Source organism: Sphaeramia orbicularis, chromosome 13 (assembly GCF_902148855.1).
Source record: "Sphaeramia orbicularis chromosome 13, fSphaOr1.1, whole genome shotgun sequence".
NCBI classification, from domain to species: domain Eukaryota; kingdom Metazoa; phylum Chordata; class Actinopteri; order Kurtiformes; family Apogonidae; genus Sphaeramia; species Sphaeramia orbicularis.
In genome coordinates, this window is record NC_043969.1 from 47,813,741 (window position 1) to 47,836,145 (window position 22,405).

The 22,405-nt window shown below is 36.5% G+C and overlaps 1 protein-coding gene across 1 annotated transcript in view; it reads right to left on the bottom strand.

The window, feature by feature from the left end:
• The window catches only part of sptbn4b (spectrin, beta, non-erythrocytic 4b), a 135,796-nt gene that overhangs the window by 104,884 nt on the left and 8,507 nt on the right, over window positions 1-22,405 (bottom strand). The window contains exons 2-4 of the mRNA XM_030151484.1: window positions 10,838-10,995; window positions 10,095-10,246; window positions 9,600-9,773 (exon numbers count right to left, since the gene is read on the bottom strand). Of these exons, the coding sequence (XP_030007344.1) occupies window positions 9,600-9,773; window positions 10,095-10,246; window positions 10,838-10,982 (471 nt within the window). The 5' untranslated portion in view covers window positions 10,983-10,995. The remainder of the gene's footprint in view (window positions 1-9,599; window positions 9,774-10,094; window positions 10,247-10,837; window positions 10,996-22,405) is intronic.

Consider the following 22,405-nt stretch of genomic DNA (forward strand, 5'->3'; position numbering starts at 1 on the left):
TTAAAAACCTAAAATTTCTTAACAAAAGTAAGTGCAATTTTAACAATATTATGCCTCTGTTTATCATTTACACATGTACACTACAACTTGCAGATCACAGTGGGTCTGCAAAAACACAAAACATTTAATAACAGGCAGAATATTGGTAAAATTGCACTTATTTTTCTTGGCAAATTTCAGGTTTCTCATATTTGTTCAGGTTATTCACATTTTATTGTGAAAGGATAGTTTGTAAATGTAAACACAGTATTTTCATAATGTAATTTTAGAATTTTATAAATATGAGAAAATTTGGAGTTGGCATTATTTTTAGCTTATTACATTATTATTTTAAATGTACTATCATATTGAGCTTAAGAAAACTACATGCAATTTCAACAACTTTACGTTTCAACTTATCATTTATATATGTATATTACAGATGACAGTGGACCTACAAAGGCGCAAAACATTTAGTAACAAGTGGCATATTGTTAAAATTTTGCAGTTTTGGATTTGGAGTTGTTACTAATTACAGGTTATTCTATTATTTTACTGGTTTGAATCATTTGTGATGAAATTTGACTCCACTGACTGTTAATGTTTTTGGTGTAAATTTTACACTTTGAAAATTCATCCTATAGCCCAGATTGGCGGTTTCTGTGGCAGGCCAGTTTTGGTCCTCAAGCCGTATGTTTGACACCGGTGATTATGACAGCATTTGACTGGTCTGACTGACTTGAGACTGAATTGATCCATATGTGGAACCTTAACTTAAATGATTTTAACTCCAGTGAGTCTTAATGTTTTCAGTGTAATTTTTTGCATTTCACAAATTCATCCCATGGGCCAGATTGGACTCTTTGGCGGGCTGGTTTTGGCCCACGGGCCGTATGTTTGACACTCCTGGTCTAAGGATTTTGCTCATTGGAGGATCGGCCTCAGACTCAGAACCCCAGCAGTTGATGGTGCCTCCTCCACCTCCACCTCATTTCCGGTTGAATCTGTTCCCATGCACGTCTAAACCACCAAGAAAAAGACTGAATTATAAGCACGAACACAGAATAAACAGCTGGGGACTCCAGTGGTGAGGACGTTTCCTCGGTGTAACATGCAGAGTCACCACATCAGCCGTCCGCCGCCTGATGACGGCCGACAGCGACAGCCATTCAACCAATCACATCACATTGACATGATCCAAGGTAATTGGGGACATGACGCCCTGGAATCAGCTGCGACCGACACAGGAAACACAGACATAGATAAACCATACGCTGGAAGACGAAGACAAATGTGGACATGGAGTGTGTAGACAGGACACAGATAAGAACAATCAGTATCACCACAGAAAACACCACCGCACTGTTATTTCAGTAACAGCGATAACAAAGATAATGGATCAAGAAATGAGTCGGGATTTTAAACGTATAATTCGTAAGATTAAAAAATAGTTTAAATGTGGATGACCAGGTTTAAGATACTTAATAAGGCTTAATATCATCTGTCCAGAGACAAGTTATATTGATGTTTTTATCTCAAATCAGCTGGAGACATGATGTGTTTTTTTTTTGTCCATATAGTTTAGAAAACATTAATATTTCCCTAAAGTTTAAGTGAGATGTGAAGAAAATAGATGGTTAGTTGTGGTAGAAAAATATTATTTACAGTCAGAGCACAAAAAATATTTTAGAAATTTATAGGTAGAACATTTAAAACCATAGTCATGGATAAAAAAAAACAAAAAAAAGTCAATGCTTAGAGAAATGAAATTAACCCATAAAGACCCAGTGCTACTTTTGTGGCAGTTCCAAATGATTTTTTTTTCTCTATATTGAACATTTCGTTAGTGATTTATCACCATTTATTATAAAATAATCCTCTCTATTTTGCATATTTCTAGTGACAATCAGGTATTTTCCAATATTTAATGTACAGATCATGTAGATGTTCAGTAAAGCTCAGATTAAAGTTGAGGGTTATTATATCAAAAAGAGAAAACTGAAGAAAAAGTGACTTTTTCAGCAAAGATGCCATTAACTGAACATAAAACTAGTATCTCCATCCACTGTCATTGATCCAACTCCATGAATTTTACTGGTGAATTAATGTTGTAGAAGATGATAGTGTTTCCATGGTAACTACTGAGCCTCTGAATGTCCAAATGGGTCATATCTGATGACCATGAAAAGATGAATAACTGTATTTTACACCAATTATTTACATGCATTGATAGGATTAGTGGATCAACAGGTATTAAACAGCTTTGATCAGTAGACGGTTTTGGTCGGTGGTGACTGTTTGGGTTTTTATGTGTTCAGTAAAATCCACTTCTGAGTCAAAAGAGAAGCTCTGTTTGATGCACTGTTGATACACTGTTTTTGTTTTGAATTAAAATGGTACAGATATCTAAAGGAGGGTAAATTGTGATTGAAGTGAATTTATGTTTATGATTGTAAACCTCAATAAAATATTCTGGGGAAAAAAAACATCTCTGAGACATTTTAGAAGCAAAGATACCAATGATATTTATCCCAATATAAAACTATATTGTGACATTAGCCATTATTGTTTTGTATCCCAGACCCCTGTTAGAAAAGAAACACCTGAATTCAAAGTGTCCAAATACTTTCGTCCATATAGTGTATCTTCAGTTCTTCTAGTTCTTCTTATTTATTCAGATCAAGTGAACAGTATGAATCTGGATCGATGCGTTTCAATCGATGGACCTTCAGACTCATTGTAAATATCTGTGTTACAAAACAACACAATCCCTCCGCTCTACACAAGGACACACACACACCGGGCCGTGTGCGTCCTCAGTATTAAAGTGCTGTGAATAATCATGGTGTGTTGTTGTTCTGGGCGTCTGGTGGTGGCGGTTCGGTGGATTACCTTCTCCTCTGCTGTCAATCGCCTGCTTCCTGTTCCCCCTCCCGCCCTCTCGTCTTTTACTGCAGTGCTTTTACCTGCTGACGGGGCAAAGCCAACTCTCACTTTACCACAGAGGAAACAAGGAAACGAGGAAAGGAGGAGGAGACGAGGAGCACAGAGGACACGCAGACCCCCGACCCAACGATAAAACACTCCGACAGGTTTGGAAAAGTCTGTGTTTAATGGAATTATGACCAAATCACTGAACGGCAACGACCCCAGCTACTAAATGAACCCATTGTGGAAGTATAATATCACTGACGGCCACTAGAGGCTGCTCCATAAAACCCTAACTCTCATAGACATACACGGAAATTCTAAAAATACTATATCTTTCTGGTGTCGTCTGTTTTATTTGGACCCTCTAATATTTATTTTAGTTCAGGGGCCACATACAGACCAATATACATTTTTTTTTCATTTGTTTGTTTTGAACAGAAGAAAAAAAATAACTTTTTTGTGTACAAGGAACTAATATGATTTCAGTCAGGTCAGATCAGTAAAATAATAACATAATAACCTGTAAATAATGACAACTCCACACTTTTCTCTTTGTTTCAGTGCAAAAAAGTACAATTTTATCAATATTATGCCTCAGTTTATCATTTACACATGTACATTACAACTTACAGATCAAAGTGGATCTACAAATACACAAAACATTTAGTAACAGACAGAATACTGGTAAAATTTCACTAATTTTTCTTAAAAGATTTCAGATTGTACATAATTGTTTAGATTAGTTACATTTTTTTTAAAGAATAGTTTGTAAATTAAACATTTTTATCATGTAATTTGACTTTTTTCAAGTTAAAGCTAGAGAAAAATGTGGAGTAGTCATCATTGACAGACCGATGTGATCTCAAGTGGGTCGGATCGGTAAAGTAACAGCACAATAACTTAAATAATGACAACTCTGAATTTTTCTCTAGATGGATGGATGGTGAATCAAAATTTAAAAAAAAAACTGATAGAAACTCGACTGTAACAGTTGGCAATATCATGTAAAATAACTTAACAGACTAATATTTGATGAATTTACTAATTTAAGTAGGAAAATCAGTGTTTAGTATTAGCATCAAACATCAGCCTTTGTACTCCTGCAGCCCCACCCCTTTTGTCCAAATATGGTCACTTCCGGCTCCAAAAAGCAAAGACGGCCACATTGTAAAGTCATGGTTTCAATCAAAAACCCAACGTGTTTGATCTATTTAAGGTTAACTCACTTTATTATCCCTGCAGTGAAATTACTGTATGCATTTTACCCATAATGTACAAAGTACCTAGCATTGCATTAGCATTAGCACACATTAGCAGCAGTGAGTTGCCATTGAAGATGCTCAGGAAATTAACCCATATGTGCCTGTTTTTAACCATTTATGTACAAGATATGGTTGTAATCTGCAACTTTCCCACTAGATGTCACTATCAATAATAAACGGAAACTTTCAAATGACAGATTCATTAATAGAATATGAACATATGGACTAATGAAAACAACAGCAGCCTATTCTATGTTATGTTTTAATATAACGTAAATGGTCACCACTGGCCCCGCCCTCTGTCGACCTCGCGTCCTGTATTTTCCCTTTAGCTCATCATTCTTTCGGTCATACCTCATTTCTTCCAGAATTACTTTCTCATACACCTACTGCTCTGTCTCAGCACATGCAAAATTGAAGAGACCATCGACTGGTGACTCCTGGGAAAAGAGGAACGGGACGGCGGCCAAGTTTACAGATAATGGTGGCAACGCCTGCTGTTCGCCAGCAGAGTCTAAAAAACACCAAAGAAAATGATGGAAACGAACTCTACACTCAGAGAAAAGACAAACTGGGACTGAAGTTATGAGTTCAGGAGATTTTAACTTCATGAAAAACACAAGAAGTGAATGAGATTAGAGTGAAGGATGAAGTAAATCAAACTCAACTCAATTAAAAAGATGTAAAAGGTATTAAAACTAGTCTTTATCTGAGCTGTTCAAACAGGAAACATATGCCTACAATATAAATTCACAACACAATATGTTCGTAATGGATGTTTCACAGTAAAAGCCTTAAGAGTTCTGTCACTGAAACACTGGAGGCCTTTAATTTGAAAAGAACACATAACATATATCATTTGTATTAACAGCCTAATGATACAGAACAAACAGTGGATCTTCAGATGCCATTTTTAATTTAATGTATTACAGATAGTCACTCTGTCAATAATTAATTTATTTAACAAAGACTTAAAAATTAACCAACTAAAAAAAAGACATCAACTGTGCAGACAGTAAATGAATCCTCACATAAACAGATCAAAACAATCAATACTCTGTTCACTTCCAATGTGAAATAAAAAACATCTCACTGTAAACACTAGAAAGAAGGAAAATATATTTAAATATATGAACCAATTTGTCTTGTATTGAGCAAAAACTCTCACATTTTGGTTGGTGACTTTTCTGAGATTTATTACAAGTCTGGTTTAGACCAGCTCTAAATGTAAAGGGTCATGAGACAACTTTTTGTTTTGTTTGATAGATTTTTTACAAATAGAAGAAAAGGGAAGTGAAATGCCATAATGGACCTAAATTGGGGAAACAGATACTTTAAGTAAGTTGTGCAACTTATTAATGAAAATACAGTTTAAGTAAAAGTATGCATAGGATGGGTCAGTATTACAGAAACCAGCAGTAATAAATAACCAGTAGCAAATCAATACAAGGTAGATGTATTTTATTAAAATGAGACAATGTTTTTTATTTTCTTTAACTGTCAGATCATTTTTAATTAATTTCAGATAATTGAAATGATCAGATTTGATGCATTCACATGCACTTCAGAAATACAATAATCGAAAAACCCAGGTTTAGACGCTTCAGTCCATTATCAGATTGCTTTCGGAGTACGTTCATATGTTGTGATGGTAGAATTAAACTTCCTGTTATTGTCTTCTGCTAATGTTTTACTACATCACCTCAGTTTTCTACAATTTTAATAGTTTTTCCACATGTTCAGATGTAAAAGAATGAAATGAATCAGATTAACAAGTATCATGTATGAAGACATCAGAGTACTGGGGATAATTCAGATGTGTTAATCTGATTTCCAATAACCAGATTACTGCTGTTATCTGATAAAACAGATTAGATTCATCTGTTTATATGATCACTAACAATCTGATAACTCCAGATATCAGATCCTGATTGGAGTATTAGTGTGGATGTGATCGGCCTCAGTGCTCAAACCTGAAACCAGTTGTTCCTCCTTTATTTTTAGCTTTTTGGGACTGACAGAGTGAGCCTGTGTATTATTCTGCATTATTTATGTCACCGTCAACCCAACTTCGACATCCTTTACTTTTGTCTGATGGGTCCATTAGACTCACATCCCTCTGGTCTGTTAGCATGCTAACTCTTAGCTCTCAGGGAGGAGGAGGAGGATGGGGGGGTCAGTCCTCATGCTACGCGCTAACTCAGCTAGCCCCACACATCATGACAATACTGAGTCCCCAGAGACGTCTCCTAGGCAACGAGGACCATTACAGAAGGCCGGGGATAATGCTAACCAAGTGCTGGGAGCTGAGGTCATGCTGTAGCACTGAAGCGTAATAAAGCGCAGCCCTGGGCGTCTGCTGTACTTACATGGCAGGGACTGATCCAGTGTCACTGCTGCTAAGGCCTAGAGGACTGAGGGAGGGTCTGCACGGTGCTCTACGCTCATGCCAGTACAGGTGCGTGTTTATTGGCTGGGTGGGCTGTGGGTCGGAGAGCAGGTGCAGTCTGGGTAAACGTGTCCTTGGCGACCGCGTCTACAGGCCGCCGAGCCCTGAGTGACATTCAGCCCTCATCATCATCACCGCCGCCACCACCGCCAGCGTCGCACATGGATGATGCGGCAGCTGCGACAGCCTCCTGCTATCGACACCGCGGATCAGATGAAACGAAGCATCTGACGGAAACGAGATGACGGAGGCCAGATCGGCCACCGACCGAAACACTGTCCACATGTTCAGACCCGCATCAGGTAAAAACAACAGGGAGACGCTGATCTGATGCATATTTACAGCCACGATTCCACAGTAAAGGACCGACGACAAAAACAACAATAACACTGATGAACAAAAAACTAAGACAGACGGAAGACAAAGACAGAAGCTCAATTGTCGCTGTGATTAACAGCTGACAATTCACTATTTTAAGAAGTAGGTAAGTCAGTATTTAACATTAATATCAAACATCACACTGTGCTCCTGCAGCCCCACCCCCTTTTGTCCAAATATAGTCACTTCTGGCTCCAAAAATGATGAAGGTTTACAGCCGTGATTCCAACAACAGTAACACTAATAAACAAAAAAAACAAGCAGCTCAGACCACAATGAACATAAACTCCTCATGGATATAAGGTTTTTCATGGTTGTTTAGATTATTCACATTTTTTTTACCACAGGTGTCAAACATACGGCCCATGGACCAAAACTGGGTCACCAGCCGGTCCAGTCCGGCCCATGGGATGAATTTGTAAAATGCAAACATTACACTGAAATATTAACAATCGTCAATGTCAACTTTTGGTTCAGGGGCCACTTACAGACCAATGTGATCTCGAGTGGGTCGGACCAGTAAAATAATAACACAATAACTTATAAATAATGACAACTCCAGTTTTATCTCTGAATGGATGAATGGTGAATCCAAATAAAAAACTGACAGAAGCTCGACTGTAGCTGTGATTAACAGTTGACAATAACAACACATAAAATTACTTTGTTGAAAAAATATTCGATGATTTTGCTATTTTTTGGACTAGGTTAGCCATTGTTTAGCATTAGCATCAAACATCACACTTTGTTCTCTGGTAGCTGCGCCCCCTTTTGTCGAAATATGGTCATTTCTTGCTCCAAAGATAATGAATGTTTACAGCCATAATTCCACAGTAAAAGACCAACAACAACAACAACAATAACAACAAAAAACCAAACAAAAACCAAGCAGCTCAGAGCAAAATGAACATAATCATCTCTTGGATATAAACTGGTTGCAAATGCAAACTTTAAGTCAATGTTTCTTATTTTCTTTTTTTTTATCCTAAAATGTCACACTGGAGAAAAAGCAAGGCCCTCCTATAAAAAATACATACCAAAATGCTGCTGTTAATCTCAAACATCCACAAAATTATGCAAAAATAGTGTTTCCAGATGTTCCAGGCTTTCCCCCTCTATAATTTATGATCACAAATGCAATATGTCAGCCCAAGGTCACAAATGTTAATGTATTTTCCAACACGACTAACAGCAAAATATGGATCCATCTGTCAGTGAATGCTACTTTTGTAGAGTGACGTCCTTCAGTCAGTCACAAAACTTACAAAACATCTGAACTGAACTCAAAACCACTGTATTCATAAAAAATATGAAGCATTTTATATTGATTATATTGATATTTTCCTAGTGCAATCTTGTGGATAATAGTTTTGTAGGGATGCACTGATACGATAATCGCAAATCTGTTATCATCCAATATCGGTATTGACGTGTGTAGCAACCAATAATGCGATCTATTAGTATCTAGTATCAATCTAGTATTAATGTTGGCTGTTTTATGTCTTGTTTCTGTCATCTGCCTAGGGACTGCAGATGAAAAGTAGTTATTTTTACTTATTCTGCCATATTTACATGGGTGTATTTTTTCATACACCAATGTTCATAAATATGCATGGTCCCTATTAAATCAATCAATCAATAAATAAATACAAATAAATAAATAATTTTGGCAATTTTAAATGTAATAAAGCCAATAACGTAATAACTTGCCAATAATATAATAATATATTTGATCCAATAACTTGGCTGGTTATTACAGTATTGGTCTAGCATTAAAAAAATCCTTTGAAAATATAATAACTGCAGCCAATAATGTACTAATACATAAAAAGGACTGAATTTCATGGAAAGTAAAGATTTTTGTGCAATTTGATCATCAAAAATAAGTCTAGTGGATGCACAGTTATCATGTTCACACATTAATACATCCCATCCATGTAGCTCAAACTCACCTTAGTTAATATTGCAAGAGTCAGTTTGAGAATTATTTGGTGTGGAAAATCTTTATTACCTCCGCCAAGGAGGTTATGTTTTCGCCGGCGTTGGTTTGTCTGTCTGTCTGTCCGTGTGCAACATAACTCAAAAAGTTCTGGACGGATTTGGATGAAAATTTCAGGAAATGTTGATACTGGCACAAGGAACAAGTGATTAAATTTTGGTAGTGACTGGGGGGGGGGACTGATCTGCCTTGGCAGAGGTCTGTGCTCTCCGAGTGCTTTTCTAGTTTAGAATATTGTTTATTTGTTTCATTATGTAAATTCATAATTTCATGTATGGAGTATTTTACAATCGGTGCATCGCTATAAGTTTGAGACTTTGATACGATACTTGAACATCTTCCATCGAGGCCAATATAATCCACCACAGACTCAGGAAAACCGATCTTTAACAGTCCAAGTGATTCTGGACAATATCGATTATTTGCAGGTTTTTTCTTGTACGTTTCCATGAACAGGTGATGAATATTTTCATCAAGACAAAGAGTGAATAAAAACCTTCAGTTTAAATGTAAGTAAAACCATGTGGATGGAGGTGAAGGTACGCCGGTGCAGGGCTTTCTACAGGACCTGATGGTGTTCTGCTGTTCTGTTGGTTCTTACCTGGAAGCGTAGGATGATGGTCCAGATGAGGCCAAGTGTGAGGCGGTGATTTCCATCCACGATGTCATGGGAGCCGACGTTCTCCAGGTGAACCCGCTGTTCTTTAAGGAACTGGAGGGCTTTGTCGACGTTCTCCAGGCAGTGGATGCGCATTCGGCCTCGCGTCGGCCTCGGCTTCAGAACACAGTAGATCAATCATATTACGATCAGTTTTTCTTTTGTAATTTTGTTGATTATTTTGTTCTTTCTGTTATTTTTGTTCATTGTATTGACTATTTAGTATTTAGCCCTTTTATGATCAATTTTTCCACAGTTGTTGATTATTTTCTACATTTTTGTTCACTTTCTGGATTATTTTGGTCATTTTTTCCTTTCTTTTGTTAATTTTTTTTACCAATTACTTCTTCTATATATACTATTCATTTTTTGTAATTTTTTTCAGAACCATTGGTAGAACATTAGACTTTGTGTGTTGTGCTGTGTTGTGGTTCTCACCAGCAGCTCTCCACTGAGCACCTCCAGCAGCCTGGTGAGCATGTATCCATCCCTCAGGTCGTTGTACAGGTCCGATATACGACAGGACACTCGGGCCAGATGGGAGTTCACCCACTTAGTGAAGGTTTTCTTCTGAACAGCATCTCGTTCATCTGAGAGAAAAAACAGGAATTTAGTCTTGATTTGAATATTTTGTACATTTTTGTGCATTTTCATAATTACTTGCAGGTTTTGTCTTGAACAGTTTCACCAAAACAATAAATAAAAAAATAGTGAATAAAAAACTTCAGTTTGACATAAGGACATCATGGTGTGTTCAAGTGCACCTCATGAGAACAGAAATCAAAACTCAAACATAGGGAGGGCTCTTTAAAATGGAAAATAATATATATGTTTTGTGTTTTATTTTATTTTAACACATAAACACATGTTTTATTTTTCTTGTTTTAATAATTATGCTCTAATTTCTTATCAATTTCTTATCACCAAACTGCATAATTTCATACATTATATTGGCACATCAGGTCCATAAGTATCTCTGTAATACTGTAAAAATTATAGCCTTAAGAGACTAAATCAAACCAGTAAATTACGTCATGTAGAGGTTCACTAGAGGAGCTCTACAGAAACTCTTCAATGATGTATATAAGTTCAGTTTTAGGATGTAAAACAACATTAACTAAAGCTTTTAGCGGTAGTGGATTAGCTTCAGCCAGGTGTGCTGTCGGAGTGTGACCTCTGACCTGCCAGGGCCTTGATCCGGGAGCATTCGAACAGCTTGGAGCTGGTGCACTCAGTCTCCCAGAACCCAGAACTGATTGGTCGGTTGTTGTTGTTGAGCTGGCGCTGGGCTTCGGCGTTGTCCAGGTCTGGGGAGGCATTAGCCATCGCGCCCGACGCCCTGTGGTATACAGACCGGAGAGTACAGATGAGTACAGGTACATATACAGGTGAGTACAGGTAAGTACAGGTGAGTACAGGTACATATACAGGTGAGTACAGGTAAGTACAGGTGAGTACAGGTGAGTACAGGTGAGTACAGGTAAGTACAGGTACATATACAGGTGAGTACAGGTAAGTACAGGTACATATACAGGTGAGTACAGGTAAGTACAGGTGAGTACAGGTGAGTACAGGTAAGTACAGGTACATATACAGGTGAGTACTAGTGAGTACAGGTGAGTACAGGTACATATAGAGGTGAGTACAGGTGAGTACAGGTACATATACAGGTGAGTACAGGTGAGTACAGGTACATATACAGGTGAGTACAGGTAAGTACAGGTACATATACAGGTGAGTACAGGTAAGTACAGGTACATATACAGGTGAGTACTGGTGAGTACAGGTACATATGCAGGTGAGTACAGGTAAGTACAGGTACATATACAGGTGAGTACTAGTGAGTACAGGTGAGTACAAGAGAGTACAGATAAATATACAGGTGAAGGTAGGTAGGTAGGTAGGTAGGTAGGTAGGTAGGTAGGTAGGTAGGTAGATAGATAGATAGATAGATAGATAGATAGATAGATAGATAGATAGATAGATAGATAGATAGATAGATAGATAGATAGATAGATAGATAGATAGATAGATAGATAGATAGATGACATCAAGGTCAAGGTTATTTCTATAGCATATTTAAAACTAGAAGCACTCGGAGAGCGCAGATCTCTGCCAGGGCAGATCAGTCGTGCCCCCCCCAGTCACCAAAATTTAATCATTTGTTCCTTGTGCCAGTATCAACATTTCCTGAAATTTTCATCCAAATCCGTCCATAACTTTTTGAGTTATCTTGCACACAGACAGACAAACAGACAGACAAACCAGTGCCGGCAAAAACATAACCTCCTTGGCAGAGGTAACAACATAAAGTGCCCAAAATGCTGTACAAAGTTATAGATAAAATACAAGCTATGGTAAAACTAACAAAAATAAGAATGAATATAAAATATACTAAAACTGATAAAAACAGATACACAATAATAGCATAAACAGCATCTAAAACACAACTAGAAGATAAAACACATAAAATTTACAAAATCGTATTAAAAGCCAATAAAAATAGGACCATCTTTAAAAGAGATTTAAAGTGTTCAATACAATATTTACAGTTAAAATACACTATCAATTAACTTTATGTACTGGAAAAATACAGATAAAAACACTGGAAAAAATGTGGGAAAAACAGCAAAACGCAACAAAAACACAACAAAACACACTAGTAGAACACTCCAAAACAGCACTATCACTATTATATACAATTATTTACAAGAATTCACCCAAAAACACCACTGACATCTCACTAAAATGCTGATAAAAGTACTAAAAATCTTCCATCTCTCTCTCACTGACTGCACTCTGCCGCTCCCTGCTCCGTCCATTTCCACCCCTCCCCCTCAGTCACTGTAGGCCTCTACCCTAATGTGTTGTATGGCAAACAAAAGCTCCCAGTCACAGCCTTCAGATGATGTTTGGATTTTGTCAATAGGAGTTACAGTAATTCAAATGACAGTGTTTGTAAAAATGTGGCACTGGAGACACAACTGTCCTAAAAGGGTTAATGATCGACTGACGTGAACTGATATTAAAGTTAATTTTTGGTCTTGGTGCCGGTTCTTCTGTTTGTGAAGGACACGTCATGAATGAGAATCAGAGCCTTTTTCACAATAGAAGCTTAAAATAAAATGTGTTTGATGAGTCAAAGACGAACGAGGACGCAGAGTAAAACGGATTGAACTCAGATGAAAAAGCAGACGATAAAAATAACCTGAGCATCACATCGTTCAGGGTGAGACAGAGGAAAAGATTCACAACAAGAAGGTGAAATTATGAAAAACAGGCATTAACACATGAGAAAACTGTTAAAGGTCAGATGATTAAATATTACATTAAAACAGAACAAACTCTGCATTGTTTTGGAAACAGTTAACTGTGAAAATGTTTCTACAAATACATTCATAAACAATATACAAACAACTGCCCATTTTTAGCTGTTATATTGACTTTCGGATTATTGTTATTCATTATTTTAGTCACTTTTTCACATTTCTTTTTTTTTCATTTGTGGATCATTTGTGGTCATTTTGATCGTGTTGTTGGTGAATTTGATGGTTTTGTCGATAATTTTGATCATTTGGTTGGTAATTTTGATAGTCTTGTTGGTAATTTCAATCGTTTTGTTGGTAAATTTGATCGTTTAGTTGGTAATTTTGATCATTTTGTTGGTCATTTCGATCATTTTGTTGCTAATTTTGATCATTTTGTTGGTAATTTTGATAATTTTGGTGGTAACGTTGATGGTTTTGTTGGTAATTTAGATGGCTTTGTTGGTAATTTTGATCATTTTGTTGGTAATTTTAATCGTTTTGATCGTTTTGTTGGTAAATTTGATCGTTTTGTTGGTATTGTTGATCATTTTGTTGATCATTTTGTTCATTTTGTTGGTAATTTTGATCATTTTGTTGTTAATTTTGATCCTTTTGTTGGTAACTTTGATCATTTTGTGTTTATATTTGTTGGTTTTGTGATTATCCGGATCATTGTTTTTGTTCAGTTCTTGGTCATTTTCTTGCAAATTTGTACATCAGTAATTTTTATGATTTTTTTCCATTTTATTCATAATTTTGATATTTAGTTTATATTTGTTGGTTTTATTAAGATTTAGATCATTTTTTGTTAATATGATTGATTATTTTTATTATTTTTGATAAATTTTTTGTGACATTTTTGGTCATTTTTGCTCATTTATTAATTATTTTTTGTTTGGGTTAGGGTTATGTTTCCTGTTATTTTATTGGTTTGTTACATTGTTGTCATTTACGTCTCCTCTGTGCCAAGGTAAATGTAAGTACAGTAATTTATTTTTCATATGTATATATTTTTCATGCACTGACTAAATAATAATTTTCTTCCACATCTAACTATCTACTTTCTTCACATCTCACTGAGGAAGAAAAATCTACCATTAAACTTTAAGGAAATATTGATGTTTATAAACTACATGGAAAAAAACAAGATACTGAGATCCACCTAACCATCAATCAATTCATAGATTTTTCTTCCTCAGTGAGATGTGAAGAAAGTAGATGATTAGTTGTGGTAGAAAATTATTATTTACAGTCAGAGCACAAAAAATATTTTATAAATTTAGAGGTAGATCATTTAAAATCAGTCATGGATTAAAAAAATTAAAAAATAAAAAACGATGTTAAGAGAAATGAAGTAAACCAAACTAACCAATGCAATATTTATCCCAATATAAAACTATACGACATTTGTTATTGTTTTGTTAGAAAAGAAACACCTGAATTCAATGGGTCTGTACAGTGTATTTTGAGGTTTTTTTGTATTTTGTGTCTTTTCTGGTGTGTCCTTCCATTTTCTATCATTTCCTCGTCTTTTCTTCAATCTCTTTCTGTTTCGTCTTCATCCTGCGCTGGTTTCTCTTGTTAAAGTTCACATGAAACCGTAGGATACGACTCGTACCATTGGTGTTTTTCTCTGAAGTTCATGTTAATGTTCATGTTAATGCATGAATGGAAACAGATCTGAACCATTAAAAACACAAAACACCCTGTGGACATGAGACCAGTCAAGTCTCAGTCTGGGTTTATTCAGATATTTTTTCTCTTTTTGCTGATGTTTAGTTTGAGTTGCATTCATGAACAGTTTATGGGATGTTGAAGTGTAACTAAGGCAGGTTTTATCTTAGTATTGAACACATTCAGAGTCATTTTCTTCATCAGCCTTTTCTTTGTGTTGTTTTTGTCATTTTCTATTAGAATAAATAAAATGAAATATCACTGATGGACACACAAAAACACTCACATCTGGAAGTTACTGTGTCCATTTTCATTCATTTACTTGATTTAATTATATCGTATGTTTTCCTTAATTTTTCTTCATTTTATTAATTATTTTGTTAATTTTAGTTTATTTTGCAGATTTGTTCAGTACATTTTTGTTCATTTTGTTAATATTTGTTCATTTTATGATCATAATTCCACATTGTTGTCAATTTGGTTGATTATTTTTGTACATTTTTGTAAATTTTCCTCAGTTTTGATCACTTTACTAATTCTTCCTTTTTGATCATTTTGTTGATTATTGTGTTCATTTTTTTATCGTTATATTGATTATGCTACAGTTTCAGCACTGCCACTGGTTGTAAAATGACTGGAATTCGAGGAGGAGAAGGGAGAAGTTCAGATACAGATATGAAGTATGAATTTATCAACAAATTGATTTTCAGATTTTCATTTCCTCCAGAGGTGAAACTGCAGCCGTGGCCATACCCCGGGTCTAGGTCCAGGTCCACTCCCCCTGTTTACATCCCAGGTCCACGTCCCGATCCATATCCCAATCCAAGTCCTTGTCCCAGGTCCTCGTCTTGGAGCCATGGTTCATTTTCCAACTCCAGGACCAGGTCCAGGTTCACTCTGCCGGTCTACATCCCAGGTCTAAGCCCCGATCCACCTGCTTCTCCCTGGTCCTTGTCTCGGATCCATTCACCCAGTTGATGTCCCGGGTCCAGGTCCATGTCCATGTTAATGTCCAGGTCAACATCCAAGGCCACATCCCATTCAGGTCCAAGTCCTGGTCCATGTCCACATCCCATCCTGGTCCAGTGTTTCTGTCCTTACATCTCCTTGCCGTGGTCGTCTCCTCTTTGTGGTTGGGGGTCGTTTCTGCCGTTGTTGCCACCATTGTTGCCACCATCGTTGCCATTGTCGTTGCCTCTCCGCCACCACCTGCCTCCGTCTCCACATTGCCCCGGTTTCAGCTTCAGGTCTGATGTGTTCGATCGTCACTGACGTGTTATTTTAATGATCAGACTCAGCTGTTGTGGAACCGAAGCCTCGGGCTGAAGGTCAGCGTCACATCTGACAAACACACCCTAGTCTGGATTCTACTGGACTAGAATGGAGCAGATCAGGACCTTCATGGTCTGGGTCAGGACCAGGTCAGGACCAATTCAGGACCAGTTCAGGATGAGTCTAGTACCAGCCCAGGACCAGCCCAGGTCCAGATCAGAGCCAGTCCATTTTGTTAACACATTCATTGTATCGTCTACTTTGCTCTTTTGTGATCATTTTTCCATTTTTTTGTTATTTTTTTCCCTCAGTTTTGTTCATTTTACTAATGACTTTTTCATGATTATGATAATGATTTTTTTTGTTTGTTTTATTGAATATATTGTTCATTTTTGTTCATTTCATTCAATATTGGGTTCATTTTTTATCATTTTGTGGATTATTTTATTCATTCAATGTTATATTCAAGCTCTGTTGTGCTATAGTATCATTTACTTCCATTTCAGAAGAGCAAAATCATCAAATACTGAGGTAAATATAAAGTTATTACATCTGTTTTACTTGTTCTTATCTGTTCTAGTGTGTTTTTAAATGTGTAGGGGTGTTTTTAATGCCTGGGTGTGTTTTTTAAATTCTGTCTGACAACCGTGACAAAAAATAAATTTCTGTTTTTACTTGGAACAGACAATAAATAATGATAATAATATATCTATGTAAAACCTAATTCTTCACATTTTTATCTCTGGTTGAATCAGTCACTGTGCTGCAGTAAATAAAGAAAACAAACACCAGCAGAACAGAAACAGATCTGTTTACAGCAAAAACAAACTCATGCTGCTTTCAAGGTGCCGGTAATTTTCTTATAAAAAAAAAAATGATGCAGTAAGAGAAATGTGATACTAGAAGTGCTTTACACCACAGACTTCTACAACAACAATAAAACTACAGAAGAAATACTGAAAACATTTAGATACAGGATGGAATAAGTCTGAGTCCATGGTAAAACCCCAGACTTCAGCACCAAGGCCCAACTATTCCAGAAGGATAGATCATCTGAGCGAATCATTCATTCATTATTTAATATTATTTTATTATTCATTTATTTAAGCTGCATCCTGACTCTCAGATACAACCCACAACGTAATGCTGACAAAAACCTGGACAAGCACTGACTATTTACACAGAAACAGGTTCTATCACAGTCCAACCAGGACCCTCCGGACCAGACTGGACATGGACCTGGACCGGGTCTCTGGGTCTGTCCTTCATCTGATGGGGTCATGAAGACCATCTGGACCACGGCGTCACAGATAAAACGCTGAGTAATGCTGCTGCTGAACAGGAAGTCATCACCACCTAAAACCAATGAATGTGAATATGCTTCATTCTCCTCAGTTCATCAATCAGACGACGCTGGTCATTCAGAACAAAGAGGCCGCAGTCGGATCCACTTACACGCTGCGTTTGTTACAACAGCTGAGGTCTGTGAATCATCCTGTAGTAATATTATGTACAGTCTGAGACGATCTGTGTCCTTTAACCCTTTATCAGGCAAGTGACTATTTTTGGTAATTTCCGCACACAATACAAGACAGTGACAGTAACAGTTCCAGTAAGGACAGTGAGTCAACAGTGCCAGGTCCAATGTGGTCTCCAGGGTCTGTAAGGTCCACCTCTGCATGAACAGTGAGTGGACCTGCTTTGTTCGGTACCATGTAGTAATGGTACTAATGTAAAGAATGATGTTCAAAGGGATCATGAGGATGTGGACAGGGGTCTGGATCCGCACGCATGTTGGTCTAATGTTCTAAAAGTGATTTTCTAATCTTCTAAAATACATGTTCCTTTCACCTTACATGTGTTTTTTGTGATTTTTATATTTAGCCTACTTCTTGGATTTATTTAGGGTTTTTTTTTCTTTTTTTTGCCACTTACAGGTAAGGAACCAAATGTGGTAAATTCACTGACCTTAACTTTCTACATGACAATAAAAATGTTTGAACTGTTTCACAATAGTAATAAAGTCTTGTTATGTCCTCTAATAATACACAAAGGTTGAAATTTTTAATTTCAGAGTATTTCTATGAGTGACCTGTGAAGGGTTAAGGGAAATGAACGTATACTGTAATAGTATAAGAATAATAATAATGACATAACAATGTAATAATAGTCCAATTAGGTTCATACTGTCTACTAGAACTTATGCAGATTTCCTTATCTTATTTGTCAGACAGATGTAAAAAGAGTTAATTTTTTTAAGGTAAAAGAATTAACTTTTTTTCCATCTGTCTGACAAATAAGAAAAGGAAATCTGAACAATGTAATAATGTAATGCAATAACTCTGTATAATGCAACTGTAAATAATAATTTTCTGCCACAACTAACCATCTACTTTCTTCACATCTCACTAAGGAAGAAAAATCTCCCATTAAACCTTAAGGAAATACTGATGTTTATAAACTATATGGACAACAAAATTGGGACACACTATGTCTACAGCTCATAAGACGCTCTGTTCATTATGATTTGAGATATAAACAGTCAGAGCATGAAAAATATTTTAGAATTTTAGAGGTTGAACATTTAAAATCCTAGCCATGGATAAAAAGAAAAATCTATGCTGAGAGATATTAGGTAAAAAAACATCTCTGAGGCATTTTGGAAGCAAAGATAACCAATGCAATGATATTTATCCCAATATAAAACTATATTATGACATTTGTCATTATTGTTTTGTATCCCAGACCCCTGTTAGAAAAGAAACAACTGAATTCAATGTGTCCCAATACTTTTGTCCTTATAGTGTAAATGATTATGACACAATATATTATTGACTCACAAAACTGCAGCGAGAAAGAAAACAAGATAAAATATCACAAACTTGAACCTCTGTTTGAACTTTCAGGTGTGGAAATGACCTGAATAAAAAGTAAACATTACATTTTTAGTAGTAAAAGTATCATGTTGTCATGCCTCCGTGTGTTGTATCCACTGTTTGACATTAAAAGATATCTGCAGAATTACACAATTATGAGTTCTTCAGAATTAAAACACGAGTCATTTGGGGGAATTATTATGCAGTCGTGACCTCGAGCCACTTCATACAAAAACCCAACACCAAACCCAACACAAAGCTGTTGGAGTAAATCTGCAACAGCATGAACACAGGATGAGGTTAAGGATGATTTCTGCACTGGACTGGGATCCATGTCTAGTCCATGTCTCCAGGGTTCTGTTTGACTCCACAGGGTTCAGAGTCAGTCCACATCCACCACTGGAGGATCAGATGTAGACCCAGCATCATCCTCTGATCTCACCACGGGGTGAGAACAAAGACCGAATACGATCATATCAACTGCCCACATCCACTGTTTGACCCCTACAACAGTCAAAGAACAGCTGTAGGAACAACAAGCTAAAAGGTCCTCAAAGTTTACAGACAGAAGCTAAAAACAAGCTAAAAGCCTTCAAAGTTTACAGACAGAAGCTAAAAACAAGCTAAAAGCCTTCAAAGTTTACAGACAGAAGCTAAAAACAAGCTAAAAGCCTTCAAAGTTTACAGACAGAAGCTAAAAACAAGCTAAAAGGTCCTCAAAGTTTACAGACAGAAGCTAAAAACAAGCTAAAAGCCTTCAAAGTTTACAGACAGAAGCTAAAAACAAGCTAAAAGCCTTCAAAGTTTACAGACAGAAGCTAAAAACAAACTAAAAGCCTTCAAAGTTTACAGACAGAAGCTAAAAACAAGCTAAAAGCCTTCAAAGTTTACAGACAGAAGCTAAAAACAAGCTAAAAGGTCCCAAAAGTTTACAGACAGAAGCTAAAAACAAGTTAAAAGGTCCCAAAAGTTTACAGACAGAAGCTAAAAACAAGCTAAAAGGTCCCAAAAGTTTACAGACAGAAGCTAAAAACAAGTTAAAAGGTCCTCAAAGTTTACAGACAGAAACTAAAAACAAGCTAAAAAGGCCTCAAGGGTTACAGACTGAAGCTCAAAACAAGATAATAGGTCCCAAAAGTTTAGATAGAAGCTAAAAACAAGCTAAAGCCCCTCAAAGTTTACAGACAGAAGCTAAAAACAAGCTAAAAGATCCCAAAATTTACAGACAGAAGCTAAAAACAAGCTAAAAGGTCCCCAAAGTTTACAGACAAGAACTAAAACCAAACTAAAAGGCCCTCAAAGTTTACAGACAGAAGCTAAAAACAAGATAAAACATCTGTAAGAATTGTCAGAGAGAAACTACAAAGAAGAAAAAAATCTATAAATTTCTGACCAGAAGCTAAAATCAAGCTACAGAAGTGATGCTAGGACAAGGGTCAAAGGTCAGTAAAGTTAACAGAGAAAAACAAAAACAAGATTAAATGTCTGCAAACTGTTTCAAGGAGATGCTGGAAATTTAATTCAACTAAATGAGCAAAAATCTAACTAAAAGGTAGACAACAAGCATCTCCAAACAGTTACAGGGAGAAGCTAAAAAAGTCCAAAGGTTTTACTAAAGAAGCTACAAACACCATAAAACATGTGAAAACTTTAACTAAAATCAGTGTAAAAGTTTTGCAAATGTAACAGATAGAAGTTAAAACCAACTAAAACCAGATGTTTTAATGAAGTCTCCATTGTCTCCATCGTCCCTGTGTCCCTGTGGACCCTCATCGTAACCTCTCGGTGCATTATGGGACAGGATCTAAAAGGAAAGGCTCCAGATTCAGAGCGGCCATCTTTGTTTCCCCCCTGGTGTTGTGAGTGTTTGTCAGACTCTTTGTCTTTTAGTCGATGTTCTCTTTAGTTTGAAGCTTCACTGAGCTGAGTGGCTTCACTTCTACTTTAATGGGCACTGCGAAATATTTACAAGAAAACCTGCTTCACACTGTGACTTCCAACAGATTTAAAGGAGCTGCAGACAGAGACGTTCACAGATTCACCAGAGTTTATGGTGTAAATATCAGTTATATTTAATACATACTAAATAATACAACACGCAAAATATAATAGTTATGGTTTCATCTGTGGTTCATCCATGAATCTCTGAAATAAACAGATCTTCGGCAGAATCAGACCAGGTTAAATCTTTTCATTTTATTTATTTACTTTTTTAAAAAAATTTTATTTGAACTTTTCTTTTTTTTTACATAGACATATAATCCAAAAAAACAAATATACTGTACCTGACATTGTTACCATGATATTCAATTTTAAAAAAATATTTTACAGAGAAAAATATAATTATAATAACTACACCAAGTTCAATAATTTCAGCCTGGAAAATTGTCAGGTATGTTTTGTTTTTTTTTTAAACTAAAAATAAATAAATAAATAAATAAATAACTCTTTCATTCAATTTCAATCACACAGTGATGGCATCTACAGAACATTTTATTTTGGTTTTAATGTTAAATGTCCTAAATTTTGCTTCCGTTTAAGTTTGGCACATAACTTTTAGACATAAAGTATTAATTTATTGTACAAAAAATAAAGTTATATCCATTATTATATAAATATGTGAGACTTATTCTACTTTTTATCAGTATTACGGCTCCAAATAAACAGTGTTAAAGGGTGTGGTTTTATTTTTATGCGTCTGTTTAATTGATTATCAGTTTTATTGTTGATTAACCGACGGTTCCACCACTACATCCTTGTGTTCTGTTGTGTTTCAGAGCTGTCATCATGTTTTCTCCTCTAAACCACTCAGTGTTATTATCGCCCTCCTTCCCCCAGTGATGCTGTCGCCGTTGGTAACCACAATAAATCACATGTACCCCAGTGCGGTAATGAACGTACAAGCCCCTTCCCCCCTCCCCTTTTATTATCCTTCACACTCTTCCTCCTCCGTCTGACCTCGCCTCCTCGTGTTGTGTCTATTATCATCTGGCATTGTGCCTCCACATCGCCCAGCACCGACGACACTGGGATCAGTTGAGTTTGCGTGATGCCAAACATCCGGTGCCCTTGAACGCATCTCTAACCCCCCCACGCTGCAGAGGAGCATGGGCCTCTGGGTGTGAGGATCCTGCACTAACACTACCAGTCTATTTAAGCCACAACCGGCGATGTGGATAAACATGGATCCAACAGACCAGTACTGAACCTCAGGCCACGATGGACCAGAATAAAGATCATTAAACTAGTGGTAAATAATAAAGATCACACTGTTGGAGGAGCGGGATTAAAAAAAACAAACGAAAAAGGAGAAAATGGTACATGTTAACGTAGCTTAAAATCGTCCTGAATCCGCCCGATTTGTTTTGTATAAATCTGTTCAAAAAATGTGTTCACAGCAGGTTAAATGTAACAAAGGACATGTTATGTGAGCATTTGAATTTTACGTTTAGCCAAAAGAAACAAGTGTCAAGGGACAATTTGAGTCTCCGGACGATGTGAGTTACACACGCGTAGAAGTATTTATCTCTGTCGGCCATCTTTTACAACTCACTATAGCAACCTCGCTAGGACAAACGACTCACCTGATTACCCTCCACAGCTCAGTTTCCCCAAGATT